Raw genomic sequence first — 20941 nt, 5'->3', positions numbered from 1 at the left:
AAGGGGGTTGGTCGATGACGTCATTTCCCGTAGCAACTCCCGGCAGATATGGAAATGATCCAAATATATGTAAAACCGAATCAAATTTTATTTCGTGCTGCAATTTTCAGTCAACGAATTATAACTCCAAATGTAAGATAAAAATATTGAATGTACATTGAGAAAATAACAACAACCCAGGACGCCAAATACACTGAATTGGACTAAACTTATACAGTACGAATAAATAAATATACAAATAGATTAGAATAATAACAATAAACAAATAAACACACAATTAATACATGAATTGTTGCAAAGTTTGAAAATTAATTAACTAATTATTTGTTTATTTGACATTCACTGATACCATAAAATACAATTAACAGTTATCAGGTTCTGTTTAGTCCGTATTTTGATCATTTAAATTAAAAGCACAAAACGGTGAACGGTAAGTTGGTAAGATATAATAGAATATATTGGATAAAATAGAATAAAATAGAACAAAACAAAATCTAATCTTTTTTCTGCTAAAGTCATTGCACCATGTTTCGTTGTATTATTACTTCTGACACTTAAAATTTAGGCATTTCTACAAGCACTAGATGTAAATATGAACCTATTCCTCCTATAATTATGTTTAGTTATCTTATTTTCCCTTTTATGCAACGTTTATCCTGGACTTCTTCGTCTAATCTCATTGAAAAATATATATTTCTCATAGTTAAGTGTGTAATTTCATTCATGTAAAAACAAAAAATAGAATGCTCACTGTTTTTCACCCCAAAAAATAAATGTATTAAAAAAAATCGAAGCCTTGTTAAGAAACGTATGGCTAAATACTGTAATCGCCTATGATAATTGCCCATGATGCTCTTAACCAAATTTGTAGCCGCAGAATCAACTTGATATTTTCTGATTGGCGGACAGGGCGTCAGCTGCTGGCAATTTTTTCTCATTGGTCGCATGAGAGCCAATCAGAAAAAAAGATAGAGTCCTCTCACATGGCTGAGTTGTTGTTGCACACATTGGGTAACCGGCTGGCACGTGTACTCCAACGTTCTGCTCGTCTTGTGTGCGTGCTGCCTTCACTTCCTGTGGGATTAACGGGGTTTAATAGTGTTAATCTAGGAATAATTCACCAGGATGAAAAATACATCAATTAAAAACACGTTATTTTCTTTTATGTGCGTGTGCTTTTTAAATATAAGAAGTTTTTACCCTGGAGTGCCGCGTCAAATTTTATTGTACTCAAAGTACAATCATGGTTCTGCAAATCTGTAAACATGCTGCGTTCATATCCCGTAGGATTAATGGGATTCGACAGGGTTAATCTTAGAATAATAAGTGTTATTACCGATTATTTTTGCATAGTACAGTTTACAGTATTTTCCAGGGATCTGTTTCGCCATGAGCTTTTCTTTTGATGTATGGTTCATTCTTGTATTTTGTAGTTTATCTATTTAACAGTTTTTCTTCTTTTTTTTTTTTTCCCCGATCTTCGATTTTTTTTCTTTGTTTGGGTTATTTTTTTCTAGGTTTTTAATTATTTTTTATTCCCTTTTCCTCTTTTTGTTTATTTCTCGCTTGATGTATTCTTAGTATCTCTCGTTTTCCTTTTTTTCTTTTTCCTTTTGTTTCGTTTTTCCCTAGCTTTTTACTTCTTTTTTCTTGCTTTATTATATTTACACTTTTTTCCTTTTGTTTTGTATTCTTTTCTTCTTCTTCTCAATTACTTCTTTTCTTGCCCTTTTTTCCCATTTTTCTTAGTTTTCCGACTTTTTTCTTCTTCTTTATTTTTTTATTTTATTATTGGTTTCCTTTCCCCCAGCTGTTTACTTCTTTTTCTTGCTTTGTTATTTTTCCCTTTTCTCTCTCTCCTTTTTTCCTTTTATGTTTAGTATTTTTCTTCTTTTGTTTTTTTCTTCCCACAATTCTCTTTTTTCTTTGCTTTTTCTTTATTCTTATTTTTCTGTCTTTTTCTCCCTTTGTTCTTTTTCCTTTTCTATTTTATTATTTGTTTCCTTTTACCCAGCTTTTTACTTCTTTTTCTTGCTTCATTATTTTTCCTCCTTTTAGGTTTTTTTACTTCTTTTGTTTCTTTCTTCCGAGATTTATATTTTTTCTTGCCTTTTCTATTTCTTATGTTTCTGTCCTTTTTTCTTCCTCATTTTGATTTTCCTTTTTATTCTATCATTTGTTTCCTTTCCCCAGCTTTTTCCTTTTTTCTTGCTTTATTTTTTTTCTCCCCCTCCATTTTTAAAGTTAATTTATTTTTTGACGTTTTTTTCTTTCTTTTGTTTGTTTTTTGATCCTTTTGCCGCTCTCATCACTTTATTCAGTTTTCTTTGGGTGGTCAGATCGGGTCCAAATGTGGGCATTGCCCACCCTTTTCCCCCTGGTTACGCCTCTGCTGATGATAAAGACGTATTCTATTCTATTCTATTCACACTAAGTCCTAAAGTGAAATACAGACAGGAAAAACATTGTCCATCCCCATACTTTAAATAATGCACCAGTCTTAAAACAGCAGCGTATAAATATTTGCTTTTGTAATAAAGCAGATTTCCATGCCAAAATTGAAGACAAAACTGGGTTGCAATAAATGCTGCTGCACACGTCGAGCAAAAAAAAAAAAATCTTATTTTCTTTTTTTATTGAAACCCAGAAACTAAAATACTCGGAAAATAAACATATTGAACGCATTTATTTAGATCTGACTTTCATTCTCACTAAAAATGGCTATGACTTGTGTAAGAAGTAGGTTTCAAGACTTATTTTTATGCAGTTTCCATGGTCATAATAAATCAGTAATTATAATTTTAAACTCTATATTTTATACATTATTTAGAAATAATTGTAGAATAAATATTACTGAAGCAATAATAAAAAACATTTAATAAGTAAGTGGATAACAAATGAATCGGAATGAATAATGAGTAACGAACGAAAGAAAGAACAAAGATAAGAAAAAAAGAACATGTCCTTTTATAAATTTATATTGCCATCTAGTGGTGTTCTGGCATATTGCTGCATTTTACGAATTGGTACATATTTTGGTTTACATTGTCCCGGGGATTCGGGTCCGGGTTTCCCTTAACCACTGAGGTCTTCGGGGCACCATTTCCTGTGGTGTGTCTTGGGCTGATTTAACCTTAAAAGAGAAATCAATAATGTTAAACAATGGAATGAGAAAAAGATACAGATAAAAAACAAGACTTTTACCTTGTATAGTGACTTGTTTACCTGACTGCCCATTTTGCACATCTGGTTAGCTGCTCCTCTTGCACTAATATAAAATAGTATACATAGCTATAATTATTTAGTATATTATTAGTACTTCAATACTCCAAATCAATACAACATTTTATTTATATCTGTACATTTAAGGAAACTGTGCGGGTCAGATGTATCGACATTTCGTTCTGTATACACGTGTACAAGAATGACAATAGAGTATATCTGAATCTGAATCTGAAAACTAAATGTTATATTGTGAACGGCCGGTGGTCTAGAATATTATAAACAAATCAAAAAGAAAATTCCTAGATCAGAGCTGCTTGCTGTAGTATGCTTGCAATAGTATAAACCAGCCCTTTCCTTTGCTAAAACAGCTTCTTTCTCAAGGTAATTGCTGCACAAAAAAATAACCCCTAAGTCTTCTTCGACACTGTCACATTACTAACAAGGGAACAGATTATCCCAGATGGTTCTACTCACTCATGACATTCTGATCTTCTTTAATAAGAAAAAAACAAACTTCTCCACCCTTTAGTATCTTTAAAAAAGCACATTTTTATGCAGGGTTGGGTAGGGTTACTTTAACTGGATTACTTTCAATTACTTTTGGATTACTCCAATACCAAATATGTTAATAAAAGACAAAAGAAACTAAATATAAATATAAATACAAATACTACATTTTGTGCAAGCTTGGGGAGTAAAAGAATACATGGAACGGCAAAAATGATGTTGGCAAGCTGTTTGGATTTATTTTCATTTTGTTTCTGTCGCATTTTATGTTCGTTTTGCCGGAGATCAAAGCCAGGAGAGAAAGCTTACCACGTGTTGTGAGTCATCATTTTATTCATATTTAGTTTCTTTTGTCTTTTATTAGCATATTTGGTATTGGAGAAATCCAAAAGTAATTGAAAGTAATCAAGTTAAAGTAACCCTACCCAACCCTGTTTATATGATATAAAAAACAATATTGTTTTCTTTGTTTGTACCAATAGGAGGCGCCAATACACAAGGTTTGTACTTCTGTTTCACGGCCAAATTCAAGCACTTATTAAATAAAGACATTAAAAGCTAGTTTTCCAATTTCTCCAGTACCATTAAAAGAAGAAATCCGATGTGAATCAATTATTTTGCAGAGACCCACAAAAAAAACAAAACAATAATTGTGGTTTATCGATGCGATTTTTAATCTCGCGTGTGCATTTATCGAGACATATGACTTTCAGATCTCGGGTAAATCATAAATAGATTTGTTTTGAGACGAATATTTAACCCATATTGGCTAAAAATGCCAATTGCCGGAGAGGGATGGGCGCCACCAGGCTGTACTTTCCCAAGACACACCACAGGAAGTGATGCCTATGAGACCCTAGTGGTTAAAGGATCCACATACGCATCTATCCATAATTGATTCATAGTCCTTGTACTAATCAGTGATCGGCAGGGACTGACGTCAGGTTTTAGTCCCAGGACCGTGTTTTGGAACCTCGACAGAGGTGATATGAAAAAGAATGGTACCAGGTACCAAGAACCAGGTACTTTTTCATAATGTAAAACAAAAAAATACGAGGCGAGGCAAGTTGGAACGGTGTAGTGAAAAAGCACCCTGTTTAGGTGTAGCATGCATCTGTTCTCTTGGGCGCAACCCTTATGGAATATTGCCATACAAACTAATGCACACTGCCGTTAACTAAGAGGCAAGATGAAGTGCAATAGCAAAGCGAAGCAGTATCAGCGTCATTTCTGGGCAGACTTGTTGTGAACATGGGGAAGGATCTTATACATTTGACTATAAAAGATTTTACACGATTGAATACAAGTTACATTTATTGAGTGCAAAGATTTTCACCGAGTAGGCTGAAGTTCAATGACAGGTCACGCTGATCCGAATGAGGAATGTTTTGTCTAGTTCTGTTGACAACATAACTGACGGGGGACGGCAGGCGATGTTTGGAGAACAAGGCCCTGATGACGTAGAAACGGTCGGTGTTGTTTTGAGTTTTTCCAGACATCGAGGCGAGGTGGTGGAGCTGTGGAGCCCACGTGGGGGCTTTCCTGGCACGCCCATGGGAGGAGCCGGCACACCAGCTTGCGGAAAAAACGTGGGCCGAGAGAAGGAAGCGGGAGATCGAGAGAGGAGGCTTGACAGAGACTCGAGCGACACTAATTCGGCCATATTCGATGGAGTTCACTTAGTTAAATTGTTTAAGAAATTAAACAATTAAATTAAATTCCCCGCGTGGAAATGCCGGTTTCTTGTCCATCTTTTCCATCAAGAAACGAGCGCGCATTGTTAGGTGAATGTAGGTTGTGTTTGGTTAATTGAGTCAGATAACTAATTTGAACAATTTGGTAAACGGTACATTTTAATATCTAATTCCTAACAATGACCACAGTTTCAAGCATTTACAAGCACTTCACCCATATTTCAAGCACTTTTCAACCCATGAACATACTCTAAACTCCAAGCATTTCCAAGTTTTTCAAGCACCCGTACACATTGCCCCTTTGAATCAAATCCCAGGAGAAGCAGATGCGCACAATCCTGTTGTTGCACACAAAACATCTTCCAAGTTCTTTACTCGTTCCTCCCCCTTCTGCTTACCAGCTTGTCCTCTGCTGTTCTCTCACGCACTTGCAAAGTCCCCCTCCCTCGTTTTTCCTCCCCCGTCTCCTCCACTTGTTTTGCAGGGGCAGACCTCGTCCTCATTGCACTCGAAGATAAGATTTAAGGGGGAACACACCGAAATCGAAAATAAGAAAGGAAGCTGAGTGGGACAAGGACCAAAAGGGGAAATCAATGTTATGGGGTTCTGTCTTTTGCAGGTGATGGCAACAAAAGTAAGGATTTTTCCAAATATATTTATCTGTTCCTTGATAACTTCATCAAGAGTGTGAGGGAAGAAAGAGAGGTTGTGTGTTTGTGCAAAAACTACAGAAAATCTTCTGTGACCTCGAACGCTCCGCCACACCGCAAGAATTTGTCTTCTCGGTTTTCTCGTCCGTGCCAGACAAAAGGAATGACGTGTCTGAGCGTGCATTCGGGAATCCATCTTTCAAATATGCATCATATTAGATGTAAATCTTTGTCCACTGACCTCATTCTCTCAGTTCTTTATGAGAAATCTAAAAATCCAAACTACATGTAACATACGAGAATTTCACTTCGACATTCCCTGTATTCAATCTAAAATAAGGGTACAAAATAAATTAATTTATTAAAAAGTAAATGATAAACTAAAATAAAATAATCCAGCTCCAGGTAAAATTCATTTTTGACATGTAATTCCATCACGGTCAAATAATTAGTTTATTTACAAAATGTTATCATTCTCTATTATTTAAAATATAATTCTCCTTACATTATTTACTGTAATTATTTTTATGTGTTTGATGTTAAATTAAAGGACAGTTGAATTTAGTTTAATTAAAATAAAATACAATTGATTCAATTAAAATACAATGAAGTGTAATCCTGCTCTTCAAAGATGAGTCGGATCTCAGCATTGACGGGCAGAGGCCTGTGATAATACTGTGGGGAAAAATATTTTGTTTTGAAAGAATGAGTTTCACATCGTATACTCACACACATTAAACGACAAGAAAAACAAGAAGAACAAGAAGAAAAAGAACAAGAAAAAGAACAAGAACAAGAACAACAACAAGACAAGAAGAACAAGAAGAAAAAGTACAAGAAGGACAAGAACAAGAACAACAAGAAGAACAAGAACAAGAAGGAGAGGAACAAGAACAAGAAAAACAACAAGAACAAGAAAAACAAGAAAAACAAAAAATAAAAAAAGCAAAAAGAACAAGAAGAACAAGAAGAACGAGAAGAACAAGTAACAAGAAAAACAAAAAGAAAAACAAAAAGAACAAGAAAACAAGAAGAACAAGGAAACAAGAAGAACAAGTACAAGGACAAGGACAAGAACAAGAACAACAACAAGAAAAACAAAAAGAACAGGAGGACAAGTACAAGAATGACAAGTACAAGAAGAAGAAGAAGAAGAAGAAGAAGAAGAAGAAGAACAAGAACAACAAGAAGAAGAAGAACAAGAACAATAAAAACAACAAAAAGAACAAGAAGGACAAGTACAAGAATGACAAGTACAAGAAAAACAAGAAAAACAAGAAGAACAAGAAGATCAAGAAGAAAGACAAGTATAAGAACGACAAACACAAGAACGACAAGTACGACAACAACAAGAACAAAAACAAGAAGAAGAAGAAGGCAAAGAATAAGACAACGATGAGGACGATGTTCAAGATGAAGAAGAAGACTAAGAAAGACGACAAAGAAGAAGAAAAAGAAAAAGAAGAAGAAAAGAAAATGAAAAAGAAGTAGAACAACAAAAACAAAAACATCATATTCATTGAAATCAAATCAAATAAAACACCTACAAAAAAACCTTTAAAAAGTAAAAAAAAATCACAAGAATTCCCAATCGGGTATAACAAATCTATGACATGGTTACATTAATTCATTATTATTTGTTAACTTCTACATTTATACATTTACTATATAAAGTATTTCTCACCGCTGCGCCCTCTCGAATCTACTTTTCTTGCAGATGACGCTTTTATTATTCTGGACCTTGATGCCAGTCTGGCTGGGTACTGGCGTCAGCTGCAAGGCCACCCCAAATGGGAAAAAAAATCCAGAAACCGGAGGAGACTTCCCGGAGCAGCGTCTCCGTGGTGATACCGGGTGGGCAACTCAGACTTCAATGCCCGTCTCCTACGATGTAGGAGTTAACCAGTCTCTTATCTTAAAGGGGCAGTGAGTGTCGTCGCTGCTGTGACCCAGGAGAAGAAGCCGGACAGCAGTACCCTCACTACCAATTTCTACCCCACATTAATATGACCATATTGAAAGGTAAAACTACAATTTACAAATTTCACTGTATCAAATACTAATATATTTTGTCAAATACCAGTAGAATTATAAAGTAAACCAATGTTAAATATTTAGCTTGATGGATGGATCCATGTGGGGGGGAGCAGGAACTGTAGGCCGGAAGAGGGATGGCGTTTATTACCGAAACCAGGAACAAAGTAAAAAACAAACAAGGGGGCACAAAACAAATAGCTTAAGTCCAAACAAAAGCAAACCTGACAACGTCCGTACCAGAAACAAAGACCGAAACTGGAACTGGAAATGGCAAGTACAAAGTAACAAACGAACAAGGGGGCACAACACAAATAGCATAAGTCCAAATAAAATCAAACCTGACAACGTCCGAACCACAAACAAAGACCGAAACCGGAACTGTAAATGGCAAGCACAAAGTAACAAACGACAAAGGGGCACAAAAACAAATAGCATAAGTCCAAACAAAAGCAAACCTGACAACGTCCAAACCAGAAACAAAGACCGAAACTGGAACTGGAAATGGCAAGTACAAAGTAACAAACGAACAAGGGGGCACAACACAAATAGCATAAGTCCAAATAAAATCAAACCTGACAACGTCCGAACCACAAACAAAGACCGAAACCAGAACTGGAAATGGCAAGTACCAAGTAACAAACGAACAAGGGAGCACAAAACAAATAGCATAAGTCCAAACAAAATCAAACCTGACAAAGTCCGAATGAGAAACAAAGACCGAAACCGGAACTGGAAATGGCAAGTACAAAGTAACAAACGAACAAGGGGGCACAACACAAATAGCATACGTCCAAACAAAATCAAACCTGACAACATCCAAACCAGAAACAAAGACCGAAACTGGAACTAGAAATGGCAAGTACAAAGTAACAAACGAACAAGTGGCCACTAAACCACTTACACAATGTCTGAACAAACCAGAAACAAAAGAAAACAGACCTGGTGTGGGAGTGGAAGGACAATGACCCAACAACATGGGCTCTCACAAATATCCTTATAAAGGGTGAAGAGACTTTGGGACAGGTGTGCGGCCATTGGGCACACCCGTGCCCGGTTTCAAACCTGTTTGGCACCCCCTTGTGGAAAGAGGTGCACTAGACCATAACAAAATCTATCAAAATCTATCCATTCATTTTCTGCACCGCTTATCTACAATAGGGTCGCAGGGGTTCTAGAGCCCATCCTGGTCGTCTTCCGGCAGTGAGCAGGGGACATCCTGAACTGGTTCTCCAAAAACATATATACAGTAATCAAGAAAAAGTTTTATATTTTCTCGACAAACTTTATATCTTTTAAGTACTTCTTTTTAAAAATAAAATGATTGTAAAACAATTGGGCCATCAAAAAATTTTCTCAAGTCTATTTAAGATTTGCTTGTACACGTTTACTACATATTACTTATTACAATCACAATATAGTCGTTATATAGTCCTGGTTTATTGGTTAAACTTGGTTTCATTAGTTTGTTTGATCTCTTTAGGCAGTTGGTTCAGTTACTTATTCCTCCCCCTTCTGCCAATGTATGCATTATATCCTAATTAAAACATGGAAACCTATAAACGTTTGGTTGGTGTTAGTTCAAGCAGACACCCGTTTTCACCTGTGTTATTTCACAGTTCAGTTACTTATTCCTCCCCCTGTTATAATTGTCTGAATGTTGTCCTCATCAAAATATGGAAACTTATTTTTTGGGGGTGTTGTTTAGTTAAAGCTGACAGTTTTTCATCTGAGTGATTTTGGGTGGTATAGTTCCTTATTCCTCCCCCTTCTAACATTGTTTGCATGCTGTCCTAATTAAAATATTTAAACATATGTTTTGGGGTGTTTTTAGTAAAAGCAGACACTGTTTTTCATCTGTGTGATTTTGGCGGGTGTAAATTTCGGATGTTATAAATACTTATTCCTTCCCCTTCTAACATTGTTTGCACGCTCTCCTCGTTGAATTACAGTATGTAAACATGTGTTTTGGGATGTTTTTTTAGTTAAAGCAAACATTGTTTTTCATCTGTGTGATTTTGGATGGTTCAGTTACTTATCCCTCTTCCTTCCATCATTGTTTGACTGCTGTCCTCATTAAAATATGGAGAATTTATTTTTGGGGATGTTTTTAAGTTAAAGCCGACACAGTTTTTCATCTACAGTATGTGATTTTGGATGTTATATTTACTTATTCCTCCACTTTTAAGATTGTCTGCATGCTCTCCTCATTGAATTACAGTATGTAAAAATATATTTTGGGGTGTTTTTTTTAGTTAAAGCAGAACCTGTTTTTCATCTGTGCGATTTTGGATGGTTCATTTACTTGTTCCTCCCCCTTCTGACATCGTTTGCCTGCTGTCCTCATTAAACGATGGAAATTTCATTTTGGGGGATGTTTTTAAGTTAAAACAGACACAGTTTTTCCATCTATGTTATCATTAACTTATTCCTCTGCCTTCTAAGATTGTTTGCATGCTCTCCTCGTTGAATTACAGTGATTAAACATATGTTTCAGGGTGTTTTTTAGTTAAAGCAGACACTGTTTTTCATCTGTGTGATTTTGGGTGGTATAGTTACTTATTCCTCCCCCTTCGATCATTGTTCGACTCCTGTCCTCATTAAAATATGGAGAATATATTTTTGGGGATGTTTTTAAGTCAAAGTAGACGCAGTTTTTCATCTATGTTATATTTACTTATTCCCCCACTTTTAAGATTGTTTGCATGCTGTCCTCATTGAATTATGTAACCACATGTTTTGGGGTGTTTTTTAGTTGAAGCAGACACTGTTTTTCATCTGTGTGATTTTGAATGGTTCAGTTACTTATTCCTTCCCCTTCAGACATTGTTTGCATGCTGTCCTCATTAAACTATGGAAAATATATTTTGGGGGATGTTTTTAAGTTAAAGCAGACACAGTTCTTCCATATAGGTGATTTTGGATTTTGTAATTACTTATTCATCCCCCTTCTTAGATTGTTTGCATGCTGTCCTCGTTGAACTATGCAGAAATATGTTTCGGGGTGTTTTTTAGTTAAAGCAGATACTGTTTTTCATCTGTGTGATTTTGAATGGTTCAGTTGCTTATTCCTCCCTGTTCTGACATTGTTTGCATGCTGTCCTCATTAAACTATGGAAAATATATTTTGGGGGATGATTTTAAAGTTAAAGCAGAAAGTTTTTCCATCTATGTGATTTTGGATGTTTTAATTCCTTATTCCTCCCCCTTCTAACATTGTTTGCATGCTGTCCTCGTTGAATTACATTGTGTAAACATGTTTTGGGGTGTTTTTAAGGTAAAGTAGACATTGTTTTTCATCCGTGTGATTTTGGATGGTTCAGTTACTTATTCCTCCCCCTTCTGACATTGTTTGCATGCTGTCCTCATTAAACTATGGAAAATATATTTCGGGGATGTTTTTAAGTTAAATCAGATGCAGTTTTTCATCTATGTGATTTTGGATTTATATTTACTTATTCCCTCTCCTTATTATCATTGTTTGAATGTTGTCCTCATCAAAATATGGAAACTCATTTTTTGGCAGTGGTCTTTAGTTAAAGCAGACACTGTTTTTCATCTGTGTGATTTTGAACGGTTCAGTTGCTTATTCCTCCCTCTTCTGACATTGTTTGCATGCTGTCCTCATTAAACTATGGAAAATATAATTTGGGGGATGTTTTTTGTTAAAGCAGACACAGTTCTTCATCTGTCTGTTTTTGGACTGTTCAGTTACTTATTCCTCTCCCTCTGTCATTGTTTGCATGCTATCCTTTTCAAAATATAGATGGATTTGGGTGGTTTTATTTAAAACAGGTGCTTTTGACAAAGATCAGATGACACTCTGTGCAGAAATTGTAAGTTAACAATGAGAAATTCTAAAAGGTTCATGACTTTTTTCATATCTCTGTAGGTGAGAAAGGCGAATCCGGTGTGAGGGGGGCTTACGGGAAACCGGGCAGGGCGGGCCAAACAGGCCCACCCGGATCTAGCGGCGCCAAAGGAAACCACGGCAGCCCGGGTATCCCGGGCGAGCCCTGCAAATCCTACTTCTCCGCCTTCTCCGTAGCCCGAAAGAAAGGCCTCCACTCGGACCACTACTACCAGACGTTGACCTTCGATACGGAGATGGTCAACCTCTACGGCCACTTCAACATGTTCTCGGGAAAGTTCTATTGTTATCTCCCGGGCATCTACTACTTCAACCTCAACGTGCACACGTGGAACCAAAAAGAGACCTATCTTCACGTGATGCACAATGAAAAAGAAGTGGTGGTCCTGTACGCTCAGCCGAGCGACCGCTCCATCATGCAAAGCCAAAGTCTGATGCTGGAGCTGGAGACCGGAGACCAAGTCTGGGTCCGGCTCTACAAAGGGGAACGCGAAAATGCCATCTTCAGCGACGAGTTCGACACCTACATTATATTTAACGGACATCTTATTAAACACAAAGATCAGCTGTAGACTCTGCTGGGGACTGGCATGATTGAAAATATTACCGTAATTTCTGTACTATAAAGCGCACTGGTTTATAAGGCGCACCCTTACAAAGAATTATATATTTTTTATATATAAAGCGCACTGGACTGTAAAATACATGGAATTAAAACTACAGTAAGAGCTAGGGTTGCATTAAAATAAATATATTTTAATTAAAATAATTTATTTCATAGAACCTAAATCAGGGGTGTCAACCAGGCGGCGCGCTGGCCGGATTAGGCCCGCTAAGGGATTGAATCTGCTGAGCACAAGAGAAAACCGAGCTGCAGGTTGAAATATGTCCACTATGTCTCTCTTTCTCTCTCTCTCCCATTTTTTTCTCTTTCTTTGTTCCTCTTTGTCTCTTTCTCTCTTTTCTCTCTCTTTTCTCTCTCTCTCTCTCTCTCTCTCTCTCTCTCTCTCTCTCTCTCTCTCTCTCTCTCTCTCTCTCTCTCTCTCTCTCTCTCTCTCTCTCTCTCTCTCTCACCCTATCTTTGCCCCTCTCTCCCCCTTTTCTCTTTCTATCCTTCTCTTTTCTCTCTTTCCATCTTCTCTCTTTCTATTTCTCTTTGGATCACTTTCTTTCTCTCTCTTTCTTTCTTTCCCCGTCTCTCACTATTTCACTTTTTGTCTCTTTTGTTTCTCACATTCTCTCTCGCTCTGTCATTCTGTCTCTCTCTCTCTCGCTCACTCTCTCTCACTCTCTCTGTTCCTCCTTTTTTCTCTCACTCTTTATCTCTCTCTTCCACTCTGTCTCACTTTTTCTCTTTCTTTTTGTCTTTTTCTTTCGCTGTGTCTCTTTACCTTCTTTTGCTCTTCCTTCCTTTTCCCCTTACTCTCTCTTTTCTCCCTCTCTCTTGCTTTGCCCTTCCCCTTATCCCCTTTTCCTCTCTCTCTCTCTCTCTTTACCCCTCCTTCACTATTTCTCATTTTATCTCTTTTGTGTCTCACATTCTCTCTCTCGCTCTCTTTTGTCTCTCTCTCCCTCACTTGATCCCGTTCTCTCTTCTTTTGTTCCACCCTCTCTTTTTACCCTCCCTCTCTTTCTCTTATTTATTTCTCTCTCTTTTTCTTTCCCTCTAATCTACTAGTCCGGCCCTTGAGAGAACATTTGTTCTATTGTGTGGCCCCCTCATTAAAATGAGTTTGACACCCCTGACCTAAATGAACATGATGACTTCTGGTTTCACCACTAGAATTAATTTTAGCAGCAAACAATCAACATGTTAACCACAAGAGGGCACACAAAAAACACTCTCTATGTTTCTCAAAGGCAGAACAATTACCCTATGTAGTATAATCTAACAACAATTCAAACAAAATTATGTAATTATGTCAAAACATTACCATAATCAAAAGTACTTACAGAAGTTCAACAAGATTACCTATTTTTGTCGAAACATTTACTTTAAGAAACAATTAACATGTTAACCACAAGAGGGCACTCAAAGCCACTCTCTATGTTTCTCAAAGGCAGAACAGTTACCATATGCGGTATAATTTAACAACAATTCAAACAAGATTACATAATTATGTCAAAACATTACCATAAACAAAAATATTTATTGTAGTTAAACAAGACAATGTATGTTTTTTAAAAATATAACCACAAACCGAAATGTGTATTGTAGTAATCACAATATACTTCATACTATTTTTCACCATGCTTAGCCCCACATAATAGGAAGTTTTTTTTTTAAAGCATTTTATTTTGTGTTTTTTTGTATTATATCGTCGCTATCATGTTAAAGAAAGGAAGGTTTTCTGTCGATGGTTAATAAAGAATTATTTAAAGAGTAAATAGGTTAATAATTGTATCACTGCCTTAATGTAAAGAAGCTAATCTCTATATTTACAGTATATATGTGAGGCAATACAAGTTAATCCAATCTTGTTGAAAATAAGTAATAATAAATCATTTAAATTATAAAAATAAAACTATTCATAATTTTGTTCGTAAGTCTTTTAGAAAATAAATAGCAAATCCAATGTTGTTACATAAAAAGGAATGAAGTAGGCATTAGCGTGCTGAGCGGCTGCTTAGCGCCACACAACCACTAGGGGGCTCCCAAGATCGGTTAACGTTTTGTGTATCCACTCAAATACTTCGACAGAAATACAACAAAAACACTACACAACTACAAAACTAAATATCAAATATAGTGCTTGAAAAAAGGGACCTCATATGTTATTTTGCTCTCATTCTGAAAATGAAAAATGGTATAGAATTACTGCAACAATACTACTACAGCAACAATATATTCAAAATACTCCTACAGAATTACTTACTCAAAAAATACTACAAAAGACAACTCCGATAATATTACAAAAATACTAAAGAAATGTGACAAACATACTACTATGTAAATACTACAAAAAATCGACAAAAATACTACTAAAATACCGCTTTGAAATTCATCAATTATAATTATACTGCGATATTAAAGAAATATAAATACATAATACCATCATCTCAAAAACTACTAGTGAAATTTTACTACAAAAATACCACCATAAGAGATTTACAACAGAAATACTGCAAATTACACCTATAGCGATACTACAAAAATTCTCCTATGGAAATATCATAAAAATACTACAAAAATAAAACTACAGTAACACTGTAGTACAAAAATACTACAGAAATACTACAAATATACAACAAACATTCTTATATAGAAATACTACAAAATACGACAGAGATAGTGCAAAAATACTAAACATAATGATACTTCAGTAATACTACAAAAATACTATAATAATAAAACTACTGCAATAATACAAAAATACTACGAAATACTACAGATATACAAAAAAATTGACAACAAAAGTACTACAAAAGTACTACATAAATACTAAAAAACTACTACTATGGAAATATTACATAAAAATCACTTCAAAAATACTACGAAAATACTACAAAAATAAAACTACAGTAACATTGTACTACAAAAATACTACAGAAATACTACAGATATAAAAAAACATTCTTATATGGAAATACTCCAAAATACAGCAGTGATAGTACAAAGATATAAAAAAATAATACTTCAGTAACACTACAAAAATACTATAATAATAAAGCTACTGTGATAATACGAAAATACTACAGATATACAACAACAAAAAATCCACTTTTGAAATACAACAAAAGTAAGACAAAAATACTAAAAAAAATGCTACCATGGAAATACATAAAAATTACTTCAGAAATACTACAAAAATAAAACTACAGTTACACTTTACGACAAAAATATTACGGATATACAACAAACATTCTTACAGTACTTGTATTTCTCATATCATCTGAAGCAATGCCTCTTTTTACCGCATGGTGGCAGACTTGACTCCTTCATGAGACGGAGGCACAATTTTAACTGTATACATAAAACCATTTTAAAGATGTATCTGTTGCCATAGCAACCACATTGCTGTTTGCATTTCCCCCCGGACTACAGGCTGCATGCCATTAAACTACCGTAAGACCATGGATTCCATAAAAAAGACACTAAATATTAGGAAAATGAATTGATTCATTCATAAATAATGACAACTTATGGAAGTATTTCATTGTAAATCTGCATTTTCAATTGTATTTACCGTATTTGCATCCATAAGGCGCACCTGATAATACATTCGAGTTTTTAGATGCTCCTCATAATCCGTAAATTACGGTAAACTAAATGGGTGGTTCCGGTCCTACAATCTCACTCAAGCCGCGGCCAAAATCAAGAAACATAATTCCTTTTTTTCAAATTTATCAAATAACGAGGATTAGGTAGTTCAAACATGAACTAGTAGAATGTATTCACATTTTTAAAAACACAAAATAAACCAAAATACTTTCCAGTTTATAATATTTTCATTAATGGCTGCATTCTTAAAGGGACAGTGTGTAATATTCAACTACCAGATATAGCTCCAAAAACGAGTGCTCCAAAGCACAAGGACGAATACCAAATACAAAGACTTAAAGTGACATAACGGCGCAATTTTTCTGCTTAATTTTTTGCGCCTATCACAAGATTTTTTGGATTTTGAGGATACCGTTAGCAGCAAGATGGTGGACTATCATATACGGTCCCAGTTGGTAAAGCTCATGTTATATCAATTACATAGAAATCGCTTGACCTATAAGTATTAAAAAAAATGGAAGTTTGAATGATAGTTGATGTATTATTTAAATAATTTAAATCAATATAGTCTATTTTTTACCAATATGAGGCGCCTTTACCACTATGAAGTGTCATTACAAGTTCCAAAATGCTTCACTTCAGTAGTTTTATTTTCAATATAATAAAATCAATCTACTATTAAAGTTGGTGTCCACAACTTGAAACGTTACTGCACTCTACCGCCATCTCCTGGCTCATTCCTCAAGTACTGATGTACTTTTTTTTCATCTTTTTGAGGGCTTCGGTTGGCGTTTTGACTGTATTTGAAACAGGCCTTATCTTCCTTTTTTTTCTTCTTTTTACTTCTACCATTTTAGGCTACACGAACAAAAAAAGGGAACGAGCATGAAATCACTCTCCACCCCTCCCCCTACCTACCCCCCAATGTGTTACGAGTCCCGAAACAGCTGTGCTATAAGTATGATAAAAGCAGATAGGCATGGAGAAAGGAACATTATAAAGGCTCTTTGAACTCAGTTGGGCATTGTTAACACTTACTAAATAGAGAAAATATTATTTTTCAACTTTTTAAAGACACCTCAAACCCGGCACCCCACTTTTAAGAATTCTAATAAGACCCTCAGTTATCTCTTTCTTTTCTTACCATTACTCTATCAAAGGAAAGTAGCGCGACCCACTGAAAACACGTATGCATACCTGTCAACCTGAACGTTTTTGCCGTACAAAGTACGTTTACTATGCATTTTAAGACGTGTACGACATATAAGAAAATCTGTATGGAAAAACGCAAATTTTTCAATTATGGGTACCATGTGGTATACACCGACTATCACTAAACAGCAAATCAATCAATTCGAACAAGTACGCCGCGGTAGCCTCTATCTCGGTATCGTTTTTTTCCGTTGCAAACGAAACGAGCGGTTTGATCCTACTGTGCGCATGCGTCTGTAGCCTCGGATTTCATGTGGTAGTTATGTAGTGAAAGGAAGTCCGTCTCTTTTTAGAGAACCGGATTTTTCGGCTCAACTCATTCAAGAGAGCCGACTCTCAAACGGCTCACTTGCTTTGATGCATTATAGTACGAATTATTATGCTGTATAAAGACGTTAAGAAAAAAAGGAAGTATAAAAGGAGAAAATGAAAAAAGACAGGTTTGCTGTTATCCCTTTAATTAGTATATTACCAACAATAATTTAATGCAGAAAATGAATTGATAATTTGAATAAGAAAATATATTATTCTACTTCATTATATATGCATGTATTTTTTCCTTCTACAGTGAACGTCCAATTACTTCATTTTTGAACTTTTTAAAATAATAAACCTCATTCATGTCGAGTAATTCAGTACCTCACAACAAAATGTTAATTAACAATATATATGATATAACGAAACACATGTACAATATAACATGTTAAACTACATAAATAAACACGTTTAAAAAAAAATTGGGTGTAAGATTATATTGTATTTTGTAAGGGCATGGAGCCGTGGAGGTTGACAGGTATGCGTACCCGACCCACTTTTGGCCCCCAGACCACCAGTTGATCTAAATAAATAATCCCCGTACAATAAAATCAAACGAATATATAAAACATTCACCCCTAAGCCCCGCCCCTCCACGGCGATCACTGCCCTCACCCGAGCGGTCCCGAGAGGCTACTCGTAAAAGCGTCGCCTATACTCGGGGGCCACGGGCGGCATCAATTTTTAATTGGCCCCGCACGTGGAAGGGGCCCTCGACAGGCCCGCCGCCGTTGTCTATTTATTAGCATATGCCGATGGGAGGCCCCTTCTCTAAATAATACGCCTATACGGGGGACACCGGCGGCAAGCGCATTAATATTTCATAGCGCGTTGTGTACCTTGCAGTATAGAAACATAAATAGTCTCGGTTCATGATACTTTATTAGGTATTAAAGGCGCAATTCTACCTATTTCTACCTTCGGATTTTTGATAAAAAGTCGGAATTCCCGTCCCGGTGTCCGGCCAAACTGCAATATTAGGAACTGATAGTGAGGAATAATACTAATCTTTTTGAACAGAGTACATGCAAACATGGTTATGTCTATAAACCCTGAATTATTGATAACGCCCTGCTTGCGTATCTCGAATTTACAGCATGTCTAGCATTTTTTACTCCGTTCTCGCAATGAAGGCAAAATGAGGCTTCGTGAAGCACTTGGGACGTTTCTGAGGTTCGTGTTCTGTGTTATGGCGTTCTCAGTGGAACTTTGCTCTTTGCGTCGGTTGCCATGGCGCCCAATTGGCCCCGCCCGTGTGGCGCCAGCTGCGGCTTGTTGACAGATTAGCTTCCCTGTGTTGGGATTTAAATCATCAAAAAGTACCGTTTACCAAATTGTTCATATTAGTTATCCGACTCCATTAACCAAACACAACCTACATTCACCCAACAATCTATGCGCGCTCGTTTCTTGAGGGAAAAGATGAACAAGAAGGCCGACATTTTCACACAGGGGCAGATTTAATTTCAATAACAATTTAACTAAGTGTACTCCATCAAAAACGGCCGAATTAGTGTCGTTGGCGTCTGTGTGAAGCCTTTTTCTTAAGTCCTTTAGCTCTCTCCTATTGGCCATCTTCTCCCCGCATAATGGCATGCCCACTCCTCCCATGGGCGTGCCAAGGAAGCCCCCCCTGGGCTTCACCATCTCGTCGAAGAGCGTGGCGATTTTTGGAATACTCAAAATAACACCGAGCGTTTCTACGTCATCAGGGCCTTTCTGGATGTGCTGATTATCTTATCAGCCTTACGTCCTGTTCCTGCCGTTCCTGTAAACAACATTTTCCACCAGGGTGCCCTGACATCGCACCACCAATTTTTATTCGATCGTATTAAATCCTTTATAGTCAAATGTAGATAATCCTTCACCTGCTATTTAAACCTCTCACTCTCCTTTGGTCAGTCCGTCTGCGTATCTCCGTGTATACAAGGCAAGCCTTTTTTCGACCCTGACTCCCGCCTGTCCCGTTTTTGCTCCTGTTTGTCTCCCACTATGACCTTTTTTGATCCCGACCACGTCTGCTCTCCCATTCTGGATTACGACCCGTTTCTGTCACCGACCTGTCCTGGCAATCGACCGTTTTTCCCCGTCCCTGACTACGCCATCGCTCGCTACGTAAGATCCACTTCCGCGTTCGGATCACAATCCGAGTACGAGAGCGATTTGCTTCCTGCCTCCTGCGAACACCGGATCTTGGGCGCAGCCCTTCCGCTTTCCTTCTATAAAACTTGTGAGAAACGTAACGCAATTGGGTCTACCCTTTGTTCTGGACGTGACAGTCATGTTCTTTCGGGTTTTGTTCCACTATAGCTAGCGAGTGTTACGAAATATCTTACATTGTCTTTCTTTCATGTTTTGTTAAGGTTAATGCAGTGGTGGGCAGACTACAGCACTCGGGTCGTATGCGGCCCACAAGGCTTTTCAATCCGGGCCGGATATCGAAAATTGGCATAATATGATGACCCTATAAATAATATTAAAGGGACAATGTGTAATATTTAGTGCCTACATATTCAAAACATTGTTTTGAATAATAGGTAAAAAATATGTGATTTTTTCTGTAAATATTCATAGGTTAAGAAATGTGTACTTCTTTTACATAGCAGAAACCATACCTAGTAGTTGCCGCCATCTTGCTGCTATGCTGTGCTAATGTGGCCCTGGTGTTTGTCTGCACTAGACAACACAGTGTCCCCCCCAGTGGTCAAATATTTGCTCAATGTACCTTTATATAAAGTACTGTAATACTAATACAAAATGTTTTTTGTGTTACAATTTAATCATCTCCATTGTCCCTTTGGTTGTCTACAACAAAATAGTACAACATAAATACTACGAAATGAATACAAAAGTAAATATCAAATATAGTGCATAAAACTAGGATCTAATGTATTAATTCCCATTCATTCTGAAAAGAAAATACATTAGAAATACTACAAAAATACTAATACAGTAATACTATTATACGAAATTACGACTGGATAATATTGCAATAATATACAACAAAATACAACTACGGTAATATTACAAAAATACTATTAAAAAAACTATAAAGATACTACAGTACTATGGAAATACTACAACAATACAACTATGGCCATACTTCAAAATTGTCACGGTTACCATGGCGCCCAATTGACCCCGCCCGTGTAGCACCAGCTGCGGCTCATTGACAGATTGGCTTTCTGTCTATTTTAGCCCAGTGCTCTCA

General features: G+C 36.4%; 1 protein-coding gene and 1 long non-coding RNA gene across 4 annotated transcripts; one reads left to right on the top strand and one right to left on the bottom strand.

Annotated features, from left to right (window-relative positions):
* Positions 1-647: 647 nt before the first annotated feature.
* On the bottom strand, positions 648-7930 carry LOC148347528 (uncharacterized). Of its 2 annotated transcripts, XR_015848061.1 has the most exons (4): positions 7761-7930; positions 3205-3268; positions 3045-3133; positions 648-1074 (listed from the first exon to the last, which is right to left on the bottom strand). It is a non-coding gene; the product is annotated as an uncharacterized LOC148347528 (long non-coding RNA). The 2 variants fall into 2 exon arrangements; XR_015848060.1 differs by lacking the exon at positions 648-1074 and having other exon boundaries at positions 2851-3133.
* Positions 5881-12958, top strand: c1qtnf1 (C1q and TNF related 1). Of its 2 annotated transcripts, none has more exons than XM_088323874.1 (4): positions 5881-6045; positions 7794-7930; positions 7998-8098; positions 12003-12958. In XM_088323874.1, the coding sequence occupies exons 1-4, from the start codon at positions 6025-6027 to the stop codon at positions 12551-12553; spliced, it is 810 nt and encodes a 269-aa protein (XP_088180000.1). In that variant the 5' UTR covers positions 5881-6024; the 3' UTR covers positions 12554-12958. The 2 variants fall into 2 exon arrangements, with proteins under 2 accessions (XP_088180000.1, XP_088179999.1); XM_088323873.1 differs by having other exon boundaries at positions 5883-6060.
* The last annotated feature ends 7983 nt before the right edge of the window (positions 12959-20941 follow it).

This window comes from Urocampus carinirostris, chromosome 19, assembly GCF_059441175.1.
Source record: "Urocampus carinirostris isolate Australia breed hairy pipefish chromosome 19, RoL_Ucar_1.0, whole genome shotgun sequence".
Lineage (NCBI taxonomy): Eukaryota > Metazoa > Chordata > Actinopteri > Syngnathiformes > Syngnathidae > Urocampus > Urocampus carinirostris.
Note: the sequence above shows the minus strand (reverse complement) of the source record. Positions and strands in the feature narration are given on the sequence as shown.